Source organism: Sus scrofa, chromosome 13, assembly GCF_000003025.6.
Source record: "Sus scrofa isolate TJ Tabasco breed Duroc chromosome 13, Sscrofa11.1, whole genome shotgun sequence".
Taxonomy (NCBI): domain Eukaryota; kingdom Metazoa; phylum Chordata; class Mammalia; order Artiodactyla; family Suidae; genus Sus; species Sus scrofa.
The window spans coordinates 151,307,282-151,319,895 of NC_010455.5; the positions used below are offsets into that span (position 1 = coordinate 151,307,282).

Sequence of the window (12,614 nt, forward strand, 5' to 3'; positions counted from 1 at the left end):
CTTAAAAATGTGATGCATTAATAAGTGAAGAAAGTAGGTTGGCTAACAGTATGTATGGTATCATCCCATTTATGTAAATTTAATTTTTCAAATTTGGAGATAAATATTTTTGCTTCTTTATATAGAAAGTTTAAGGATTATGAAGCACTTAGCAGTGATTATGGAAAGGTGGGAGGTGAAAAAGGGCCAGAACTGGCGAGAGGGATCCTTAATATTCACATTATGCCCTTTTGTCCTGTTTTTAACTCTCATCTGATACTAATTCTTGTTATTTTAGACCAACATACCCAGTGGAAGAATTAGAAGAAGAAACTGTTGCGGAAGATGATGCAGAATTAACATTAAATAAAGTGGATGAAGAATTTGTGGTATGTTTGTTTCTGAACTTTTTGTTCATTTTCTCCTTTGGATCTGTTCCCCTTCTCTCAATTCCCCTAGACTTCCATTTTCCAGCGTACATTTTATTTCACTGTTTCTAAAGAAGAAAAGCTTTTGAATGGAGGGCCAAGTATCAGTTAACTTTAACATAACTTTGGTTAAGCTAATGCTCATGTTCTCTAATGATTGCAGTCTGAATTTTAGCAAAAGTTCTTCGCTGTAGACAGGAAATAGTAGACCACTAGTTATATGAGGAGACATTTTATTAACAACCATTCGTGGTCTTAAATAGGCCATAAAGAACTTAGAAGAGACCAATAGAATTAGGATATACATTCTGCTTCATAAGAATATCTTTCATTTCTCAGGAGTTCCTTTATGCTTCTAAAATTAGGATGAATACTACCCTGAGAAACTTTAAAAAATACTTACGGGGGAGCTCCCATTGTGGCACAGCATAAACAAATCCTACTAGTATCCATGAGGATATAGGTTCAATCCCTGGCCTCACTCAGTGGATTAAGGATCCAGCATTGCCGTGAGCTGTGGTGTAGGTCACAGATGCGGCTTGGATCCTGTGTTGCTGTGGCCAGCAGCTCTAGCTCTGCTTCAACCCCTAGCCTGGGAGTTTTCATATGCCACACATGCAGCCTTAAAAAAAAAAAAAAAAAAAAAAATACAGGAATTCCCTTGTGGCGCAGCAGGTTAAGAATGCAGCATTGTCACTGTAGCACCTCAGGTCACTGCTGTGGCATGTGTTCAATCCCTGGCCTGCCTGGGAACTTCCATGTGCGACAGGTGCAGCCAAAAAAAAAAAAAAAAAATACTTACAAATACCAACATTATTTAAATTATTTGCCAGCTTCTGGGCTTATTTCCATTCTTAACATTCTATCTACAGTGAAGCTAAGTGATCACCTCTCTACAACTGACTAGACTACGAAAATGGTAGAGACAAAGAGCTCTTTCTCAGAACCAGAGACAGATTTACCCTCGTGTTTTAGGAAATTAAAATGGCAGGAAGAAAAACTTTATAGTGTATTTTACTGTCATAAACCAATTAAATTTTTCAGATGGTTTTTTGAATCAATGAATACTAAATACATTCTATATTTCAGCTTAAAAGTAATTTTTTTAGCTACTGTATTCTGCAAAGCTATTAATCACTGTATTATTTTATAGTGAATGCTGAAAATAACCATTAAATAAATTAGACTACATCCAGACAATAGAATATTATATAACCTGTAAAAATTGTTTATAAGAAATGTTAGTGACATGGGGATGGTAACTTATCCTATATGCATAAACTCAACTATGTAAAATATGCAGAAAAGGAAAAATAATTATAAATATATTAGCATTAGCTACATATGGGTAGCAGGATTATGGATGATTATTTTCTTTTCTATGTTTCTTTGTACCTTCGAAGTTTTTAACATGTATTTTATCAGTAGTATAAATATTTTCAACCATGCATATAAAAAGATGACCCTGCTATCTATAGAAGGAAAAAAAAGTGTAAAACTAATCAATTTAAAAACAATCTTTTTTAATGTGATAAGTTTGTTTTAATAAAAGTATAGTTGATTTACAGTGTTGTACCAATTTCTGCTGTACAGCCAAGTGATCCAGTCATACATCTATATACATTCCCTTTCTTATATTCTCTACCATCGTGGTCTATCCCAAGAGACCCACAGGAATATAGTTTCCTGTGCTGTGCAGCAGGATCACATTGCTTATCCATTCTAAATGTAAGAGTTTGCATCTACTAACCCCAGACTCCCAGTCTATCCCACTCCTTTCCCCATCCCCCTCGCCAACCACTAATCCATTCTCTATGTCTTTGAGTCCATTCCTGTTTTGTAGATAGGTTCGTGTGTGCCATATTTTAGATTCCACATGTAAGTGATTAATGTGATAAAATTTTAAAAGGTAAAGTTAAAATGTAGTCACTCGTGCTTATTGAGCATTTGCTATGTAGCAGGCCCACTGGGCAAGACCCTGGTGGTACTGCCTGTACAAAAACTTTGAAGCGGGAGGGAGCTTAGCGTGACCAAGGAACCAAGAGAAAACCATGTGGCCAGATCTTCTATGTGAGGGGGAGGGTGACTTGAGATTAACTGGGAAAACAAATCCAGGTCCAAATCATTTGAGGCATTTTAAGGAGTTCAGACTTTATTCTTTGTGTAGTAGATCTTTCCATTCAGGCTCAGAAAATTTCAAGTTCTCACATAGTCCCAATTGTTCATCTCATTTATTTTACTCAGGTATTTTCCTCATCTTCTTAGTTTATATTAGTTACTAGTTAATAGTTTATCTACAGATACCTGGTCCTAGTGCCTCAACATTTAGCTTCAAAGACCTGTAACTCACAACTGCCAGTCAGGGAAAAAAATGAAAAAAGAAAACTCTATGAGAGCAGAAACCAATTTTGTACTTTTTTTGTATGTCCAGTTTATTTTGAAGTATGTGGTGCATAATAGATGTTCATTAAATATTTGACCAAAAATCTTATCAACACATTGCTTTTAACTTTTAGAAATTATGGCTATTTTTTTCTGAGATCCATTTAAGGTTCAAAGCAGCATTATTGTTTGTATAAATTAGAGAAACAAATTTGAAAGGAGCCTCTTCATACATGTCATGCCAGCCGTGAGGTAAAGACCTTCTATGTCACAAGACCAAGCCGCAGGCTTTCCTCAAAGGGTTGCCTCTGAGGCTGTTCCCTTACATCATGTCTCTTGAATTTCTTCTTTTCTTTCTTCCTTATTGTCATATTACTCCAAGGAGCCCTCTTATCTCTCCCATTGCTCTTGCTAAGATGAGCTGAATCAGTGCCAAAAAGCCTTTGGATGAGAGTGGTGGGATATTATTTCATTTTGTTGCCAGGGTTTGTGGGGTAGCTCAAGGAAGGTAAAGGTCATTTTTGACAAAGTTCTTCTGTAATCACCTAGAAACTCAAAACCTTCAAATTCTAAAACTGAATTTTAGACTGGCCAGATCAAGATAGGACATGTTGATAACTGCAAAGAAAGAAAAAGGGGGAGAGAGAAAGGAAGGGAGGATTGGGGTCATGGCACAGAATATTCTCCCAGAATGTTGTCATAGCGTATAATCATACCCTTAACAACTGGCAGTAAGAGAATTAAGAAGATACATATTAGGCAAAGAAATGACAGGAAATGTTGAGTGCCTTCTAAATTACTGAGATTAAAATCCTCTTAATTTATTTTAAAACTGTTTTTTTAGCCTGTTTATATTCAAACTCTCTTTGAATACTTTCTTAATATTTAGTAACTTAAATCCTTTTTCTATTACCTACTATTAAAGCTTTTTGCCTGTTCGTGTTCAGTCCACCACAATTCAACAAGTCTTTATTGATCTGCTATGTAAACAGTACTGATTAGATTATTGTAAAAGCATTATAAACTTGTTTCTTCTCCCATGGGCAGAGTCATTAGCATTGCAGTCCTTTGCTCTGGTTAAGTAGCCCATCATTAGTGCAAACACAGGATAGACTGAGCTGTTTCTCAAAGGTATACATCTGCCTATATGCTTAAGATTTGAGATGTAAACAGATCAGTTTTGTCTACACCTCTATGCCCCACTGCCCCCATCCCTAAAAAAGTAAACGTCACTTGAGTGTATGGAATCTGCCTTTGTATTGTTTCATATTTTACTAAAATCTTTCTGGTTCCCCAAAGATTAGCATGGTTCTCCCATCCTACCTTAGTGGCCCTTTACTCTCAGAGTTTCTGAGTAGATCTGTGATGGAGCCTTAGAGTTTGTATTCTCACTAGCTGGCAGGTGATGCTGCTGCTGATGCTAGTCTAAGAACTACATTTCTAGAACCACTGTCTTACATATTTCTGAGTGCTTAAAGATAAGAATTATCTTTGAAATCTACCACGGCAGCTTTTGTACAACTCTACATGTGAAAGTGGCCACCAAACAACACCTATCTGGTTCTTTGTTTTGTTTTGTTTTTCTTGAGGGCCAAGCTCCATTGGTTCTGTCACCATGTCCTACATTTAGATATTCTTGTTAAATTTGTTTCACCTACTGTATCACTTGTTACCAAAAAGACAGTTGAAGAGAAAGTGGAGCTAACGTTTTGTCCTATGAGCTTATAGAACCTGCTCAGACTCCATATTTATTGTATATTGGGGAGAGGATTGCTTCTCAAAGGGTCACCTCTGACCCCATCCCCCATATCTTTGGGCTAGGAATCAGAACCAGCTTGGAATCTACCTGAACTATTCTTTTAGATAGTTAATATCTAAGATACAAAGTTAATACCTTACAAATATATTTTTTATGTTGTTAGATTTAATATTTAATATCTTTAGACTTGAGCATATAAGAGATGAGACAGCAAAAATATGTATTAATGTGATTGGTCTCTGGAGCAGGTGAGAATACTCTGTATCTGTTAACCTCTCATTTTTCTTCATTTTAGTTGTGTTACTCAAAATATTCATTAACTCCTTCCAGTATTTCTGTTTCAGATATATCACTAGGGGCTGTTTCTTATTCTGTTCTTAGGTTTACATATCCCTAGTTTTACAGCAACGTCATCCTTCTTTCTCTTTTTTTCTTTTCTTTAGTGACTATAAGAAAAAGATGCTGTTTTTAAAGGATATCATCAAAACCTCAAAAAACAGCTAAGCTGCTAGTAACATTATGCCCTACTTTATGAACACCACTAGACTCTTAAATACCCTTTCCTGCCTTAGTCTTTCTTTTAATCTTGGCATGTTAAGTATGTGAAATCTGGAAATACATTTTTTAAATTGCAACTTCTATAATTATTAACTTTTCAACTCTTTTATTTTCCTAAGGAAGAGGAAACAGACAATGAAGAAAACTTTATTGATCTCAATGTTTTGAAGGCTCAGACCTATCGCTTGGTAAGTTACATGGGTACACTGAGGACCAGCAAACGGTCAGTACATGTGTCCTGCTGGAAACTGAAACAAATAGAAACTACTATTGGCCATTTTTTTGTGTGTGTCATTTGAAAAGTAGCTCCAAAACTGCTTTTCTATCTATAAAACATTGTAATTATAGCAAATATAAAATTCAGAGGAGCAAGTAGGGTAGCCTCTTTTACATATCATGGAAAATCAACACAGTGCTTCTCATATAAACTGGAAATCATTGATTTGCCTTATGTCATTTTTAATTATGGAAAGACATATATAATTCAACTTTAAGTTATTTTCCATTATAATGGCCAGTATTAAATAGTCTTGAGTATAGGAAAATACCTAAATGATAATTTTTGAAATAAAATGGATTATGTTAAGAATGGTATATTGGGTAGGAAGTCAGACATTGCTTTAAGTCAATTTTTGCTCTTTTTTAAAGATTTTTTTATTACAGTTGATTTACAATTTGCTCTGTCTTAATTAGGAAGTAAATCTAGTCTTTAAAAGAGAACCCACTCAATGAGATCTTTTAAAAGTATGTGAGACTAAGAAAGGGTGGGGGAAAAAATGTAATTGTAATGTATACATGTAAGGATAACCTGACCCCCTTGCTGTACAGTGGGAAAATAAATAAATAAATAAATATATATATATATATATATATATATAAAAGTATGTGAGACTTTTGTATTGTCTTATATATATGCTATATTTCAATATGGTAATACTTATCAAGTATCTATGGAACTTAATCTTGTTTGTCCTTTATTTAATTTTTCTTGTCTAAATTTTACAAACAAGTTTGGATCTAGTTTTGTGTTCATATGAAGGCTTCCTTGGCCACCCTACTTGAAACTGGTCTTTTTACTTACATTCACTGCCTAAGTATTAGTCAGAATTAATAACTATTATTGATGATATGTGTGTGTCTTCCGCCCAACTCGAGATGTACTATAACATTGTGGTTAACTTGCCTGAGTGTATGTATTGACTTAACACTTTTTAACACTTACTAGGCAGGTTTTCAAATTTCTTGTGCCTCATCTTCCTCATATATAAAATGAGGATAAAAATATTACCTTTAAAAAAACCTTTTTATAGGGTTTTTAAAGATTAAAAGAAGTTCTACATATAAAGCATTTATAATATCTGGCACATACAAAATGCTCAGTAAGTGTTGGCAAGAACCAAAATCATACCTTCCCTTCCCATTCCTTCTTTCAAATCTGACTTGTATAAGCTCCTTGCTAACAGAGATAACTACCTTTTTTTTTATATTCTCCATGGTATAACACAGAAGATAACCGAATTAATGCTTCTTGAATGAATGTATTTTTGTTGTTCAATTGAAAATTATTTCAGAATAATAGGTTAACATTTAAATCCAAATAAATTTTAATTGTAATACATTTGGAGATCACTTTGTGGTTTTCAAAGTACATGAAAACACATCCTTTACTGACCTTATAAGGTATTCGAGTGGATGTTATCTCTATTTTATAGATACAAAAACTGAAATGTATAACGTTGGGACCGTTCAATCTTTTAAAAAGCTAATAAATTACAGTGGCTTAATTTGAACTCAGTTCCTCCAAACTCTCATCTATTGCTTTTACCCCTTTACCTTATAAAATGGGTTCAACGGGGTAGGTATGATTTGATTCCTACCTTTAACAAGAACACTGTGGTGCTTGGTATTCCTGTATGTGTTGACGATGTGATGACAAAGTTCTAAAATATGAAGAAAAAACAAAAATAGAGATGCATACACAGTTATTCTTAGAAAGAAGCTGTTGTTTTTTTAGATTACAGTAATAGTTTTTTTTTTTTGTTAAAGTATAGTTGATTTACAATGTTGCCTCAATTTCTGTTGTGCAGCAAAGAGACCAAATCACATACAATTCCCTGTGCTGTACAGTAGGACCCCATTGCCCTTCCATTCCAGATATAACAGTTTGTATCCCAAAACACCAAACTGCCCATCCAGCCCACTCCCTCCTTCCTCCCCTCCTGGGAACCACAAGTCTGCTTTCCTTAGCTGTGATCTGTTTCTATTTTGTAGATAGGGTCATCTGTGCCATAGTTTAGATTATACAAATAAGTGATATCATATGATATTTGTCTTTTTCTTTCTGGCTTACTTCACTTAGTACGAGATCTCTATCTTTTTATGGCTGAGTAATATTCCACTGTATACGTGTACCACATCATCTTAATCCATTTGTTGATGGACATTTAGGTTGTTTCCATGTCTTGGCTGTTGTGAATAGCACTGCAATGAACATAGGGGTGCATGTATCTTTTTCAATAAAAGTTTTGTCCAGATATATGCCCAGGAGTGGGATTGCTGGATCGTATGGTAGTTCTATATTTAATTTTCAGAGGTACCTCAATACTGTTTTCCATTGTGGTTGTACCAATTGATTCCCACCTACATGAAGGAGGGTACCCTTTTCTCCACACCCTCTCCAGCATTTGTTATTTGTTGATTTGTTAATGATGGCCATTCTGAATGTTGAGAGGTGGTACCTTATTGTAGTTTTGATTTGCATTTTTCCAATAATTAGTGATGTTGAGCATTTTTTCATGCCTGTTGGCCATCCATATGTCCTCTTTGGAGAACTGTCTGTTTAGGTCTCCTGCCCATTTTTCAACTGGATTGTTTTGTTGTTGTTGTTGTTGAGTTGTATGAGTTGTTTGTATATTTTTGAGATTAGGCCCTTGTCAGTTGCATTGTTTGAAAAGATTTTCTCCCATTCTGTGGGTTGTCTTTTCCTTTTTTTAATGGTTTCCTTTGCTGTGCAAAAGCTTTTGCGTTAAGTGGGTCCCATTGGTTTATTTGTGTCTTTATTGTCATTATTCTAGGAGGTGGATCAAATAAGATGTTGCTGTGGTTTATGTCAAAGAGCATTCTGCCTCTGTTTTCCTCTAGGAGTTTTATAGTATCTGGCCTTATATTTAGGGCTTTTATTATTTGTGTTATTAATTATTATATTGATGGTGTAAATAGAGGCCTGTAAAGGCCACCTGAGATCCCCACTGGACAGAGTAGCTTGAGTATTCAGAAGGAGCAAAGTAATTTGCCTCTGCTGCTACTCTAAGTCCCTATTGGTCATGATCTCAAATTTTCTTTTTAATTAAGCTGTATAAAGATGAGTTTTTTCCCCCTGCCTGTGGCTTTATACGTTTCTAGATATTAGAGCCTTTAGAGAAAGATTATATAATATACACCTTTTTGAGCTAAGACTATATATGGTTGCATTTTCACAAGTGAAAGAAGTTTGAACACCAGGTGTTTGTAGATGGTCAACCATGAAGTACTAATGAGGCAGAAAGCCCTTTCATATTTTAAAAAATCTGGCAAGTTTATGATGTTGCCCACCAAAGCCATCTGCCTGAGACAGCTGTATCTGACTGTAGCTTGTGATGGCCCAGGCTGCTCTTTTCCTAAGACAGAATGGCTGTATAGGTTAGTAACACAGATTTAAGATTTTATGTTTCATGCAGCAGGTAGGCTCACAATGCAGAAGAAATAGTATTTTAGAAAAGTTGATGTTATGAATTCTTCTCCAGAACAAGAATGATGGATACTATCTAGGAAATTGATGTACGAAATGTGTATGTGACTGTGCCAGCCCAGCGATGTGTGCCTTACAGCCATCCCTCTCTACCTGTGGTTTTAAAACCATGGATGCTTCTCATTCTCTATCCCTTCCGCCTGCTCTATTGTTCTTCATAGAACCTGGCATTGTCTTCATCTCATTTGTTGATTTTCTATCTCAACCAGTAGAATGCAAATTCCTCTAGAGCAGAAGCTTTTTAAACAGCTTTTTCACCTGTGCCTGTTGTGTAGGAAGTGCTCAATATTGAATAATATTGAAAGAATACATGCATGAATGAATGCTATTTTATATTTATAATTTTATAAGAAAGTCTAGTTTAATCTTCATATAGAAAAGGACCTCTTAGCAAATAAATCATTGGGTCCTCTTCTATGTAGTATTTCTTTTCATTAAATAAAGCAAAATCTAGACCCTGAAGAGTATGCTCGTAAGTATCATAATAATTCAAGAAGCTGGATCTACACAAGCATTTTTCTGAGATTTGTGGTAAATGGAGCAAAAGAAAAGGTAAATGAAAACGACCTATGTTGCGAGTTGTGTTCTCTAGAAGTGGACATTGAGACAGAGTTTGGGGTACAAGGTGTTTATGGTGAAAGGATGGGTTAAGGAGGCAGAACTGAGCTAAGGTAGAGGTCAAGCAGCATTTCAGGCCTTGACAAAGCCTTGGCCAACCTGATGAGGAGCTGTGGAGAAGTGTTGCCTCCTGGGCGCAGTCACTGGAGGCAGGCTGCCCTGGGAAGGGTGCACCCCAGGTGAGGTGGCTCTGCAGGTGGGACAAAGCCCAAGGGAGCTGACAGCAGGAAGCTGCCTGCTGGCCGCCTTCCCTGACACTGAGCGCAAGTCCTTCCTGGAAGGAAGACATAGAGGTCCAGTTCCCTGACTACCACAACATATTGAAGCCTGTAACTGCTAAGTTGAAGACTATTTAAAGAGATACTGTGTGCCTATTGACTAGACTTGGAAATGCCTGCCTGATCAAATCAGGACACAGCAGCAGTGTTTCATCCTGTTCTAAGAAGAAAATGTTGGCTCCTATTGATGGTGAATGTTACAATGACGATATTGGGTTGTTTGGAAGCAGATGTTTTTCAAAATATTTATTTATTTAGAGGTTTAAAAAATTTATTTCAAAGCCATTTTTAGCATGACTTCCTCCTCTAATTCTCCTACCCCGCTATGATTTTACCAACAATACAGGCAGATGTCATTTTGTTGCACTTTGCTTTATTGCACTTTGCAGACATCGTGGGGGGTGGGGGGTTTGTTTGTTTGTTTTTTAAACAAATGGAAGGTTTATGGCAACCCTTTATCGAGCAAGTCTATTGGGGCCATTTTTCCAATAGTTTTTGCTCACTTCATCTGTGTCCTATTTTGGTAATTCTTGAAATGTTTCAAACTTTTTCATTATTATTATATTTCTTCTGACACTTTGTGACCAGTGATCTTTGCTATTACTACTATGACTTGCTGAAGGCTGAGATAGTGGTTAGCACTTTTTAGCAACAAAATATTTTTAACTAAATTATATACATTATTTTTTAGACCTAATGCTATTGCACACTTAACTGACTACAGTATATTGTAAATATATCTTTTATATGCACAGGGAAGCCAAAAAATTTGTTTGACTCACACTTTACTGTGGTAGTCACTTTATTGAGGTTATCTGGCACCAAAGCCACAATATCTCTGAGTTATGCCTGTACTTTGCAAGAAAATTGCTCCTGCAATTAGTGAGGGATGGCTTTATTTTCCAGAGTTTGATTTGCAGGTTAGTTATTTGAATTTTGAGTTTTTTCTTAGAAAGAAAAAAAAATGTGGATGGATATTAGTCTTCAAGGCTAGCCCACAAATTTCTACATTTTCTCAGTCCCTCTGATTTCTGAATGTTCTTGAAATCTAAAATTGAGGGAAAGCCACCCTGGTCACAGGGGAAGGCCCCAGTGCTGTATTAAAGCTCTGACAGTTGGACAGAGCCTGTGATAGCTAGGGGTGCAGTAGAACATTGGGAGACTCGAGGAGTGGGAGCAGGGAAGGAAGGCTCTGATGGCAAGGTATTGGGCAAGTGTTCTGGTAATTTCTAGTTCAAACTTGAGTATGCCGATTGGAAACTGCCTGCATTTTCACGGTAACTATGCTGTAATTATGAGTGGTCTTTGTAGCTCCCCTCCATTCTGAAACTCAATAGAATCACAGCAGTAGTGTTCTGGCAGCATAATGCAGATGTGTCATTCTTCTCCCCCAGCGAAAAAAAGATGGGAGGGAAGCTGTGCGCTCTCTGAATTCTATTTTTAAATGCCCATCACTTCATTTCAAAACATTTTTTCAAACATGCCATAGATACCATTCTTCCTTGAGATGCTAAATTTGAGGGTTTAGAATCCAAATTCCGAGTTATACAGCATAAAACCAACTATCTCAAAAGGTTTAAACACAATTGGTTTTTAATTACTTAGCAAAAAATTCATTGTACCAAGAATGAGAGAATTTTTAGCTTAAAAAGCAAAAGCTGTAAGGAAGTAAAACTCTGGGCTTAGAATAAAAATCATTTCAGTTTTAGTTTAGGGTGTCATGGTGGCAGGTCTGCAGTATTGTAATCAAAAAAGGAAAGAAGATAGATCTACTTTGGTTAATATCTTAAATCTTCACATTTTCTCCATTTTACATATGATTTACACTTTACTTTTCAACAAAATGTCCTTTCAGAGTAATCCAGGAAAAAAATACTGGTCTACAACTTAACTTGCCCCATAGGTTACCACTTTTTCTGATTCCTGCTCGTTACCATTGTTTCTGATTCTTGCTCAAAGAAAATGTTTTTTCTTCCCCTTTCCTAAAACACTTTGGGTGTGAGTTCTCCTCTCTCTGCTGTGACTATCAAAAGTCTGTAGTCGGTATTTCACAGGAGAAACAATTAAAACGCACATGTTTGAGTGTGATGGAATGCATTATGGCTGAGTGAATGCTTTTATTTCTCTGGTAACTAACCTGTACCACCCCATCAGTTTTACATCTGGAGGTGAATAGGAAATGTAGGTTAGAGAAAAAAAGCTATACTCCTCACTGCTCAGAGGAGGCTCAAACAGCCGTTCTTTCTGGGTGCAAAAGAGAGTTTTACTTGATCTGTAGTGTAGCTTTTGAATCCACACATGAAATAGGAAAGAAAGATCCTTATTTCCATCCTGGTTTTATTGTGAGCCTAGGAAGAAGTAGGAAGCAAGGACTTTTCAAGGTCCCCTCCAGACCTGAGTCCATACCTTCCAGGTCGAAGCTACAGTAGAACAGCAGGCTTAGTTAAAATCCTGACCACACGTCACTAGCCACCTGGTCATACTGATTTATCCTCTCTGTAATGCAGCTTTCTGGCCCATTAAATGGGGACGCAGTTCAACCCAGGATTGTTTTACGATTAATAGAACTTGAGGGCCACACCTAGCCAGGAGCTGGCATAGAATATACATTTGATATATTTCTCATTTGTACCATTATCCACCCTTGGAGATTGGAATTAGCTACAAACATTCTTAGGTACTGTAGGAGAATAGAAAACGCCCCAATCTCTCAATACAAATAAATTGCTAGATTGCCATGAGTAGTTTTGAGTAAGAAACTTACATAGCATGTAACTTATCAAGAAGGTTGCATTTTAATGTAAATTAGGAAGCTCTGATGATAG

At 36.2% G+C, this 12,614-nt stretch overlaps 1 protein-coding gene across 3 annotated transcripts in view; it reads left to right on the forward strand.

Moving 5' to 3' along the window:
- The window catches only part of IFT57 (intraflagellar transport 57), a 58,164-nt gene that overhangs the window by 8,730 nt on the left and 36,820 nt on the right, over nucleotides 1–12,614 (forward strand). For all 3 annotated transcript variants that reach the window (XR_002337925.1, XR_002337924.1, XM_021070455.1), the window contains exons 4-5: nucleotides 278–368; nucleotides 5,226–5,294. Coding sequence is in view for 1 of the 3 variants with exons in the window: in XM_021070455.1 (XP_020926114.1) it covers nucleotides 278–368; nucleotides 5,226–5,294 (160 nt within the window). In the remaining 2 variants the exon portion in view is untranslated. The remainder of the gene's footprint in view (nucleotides 1–277; nucleotides 369–5,225; nucleotides 5,295–12,614) is intronic.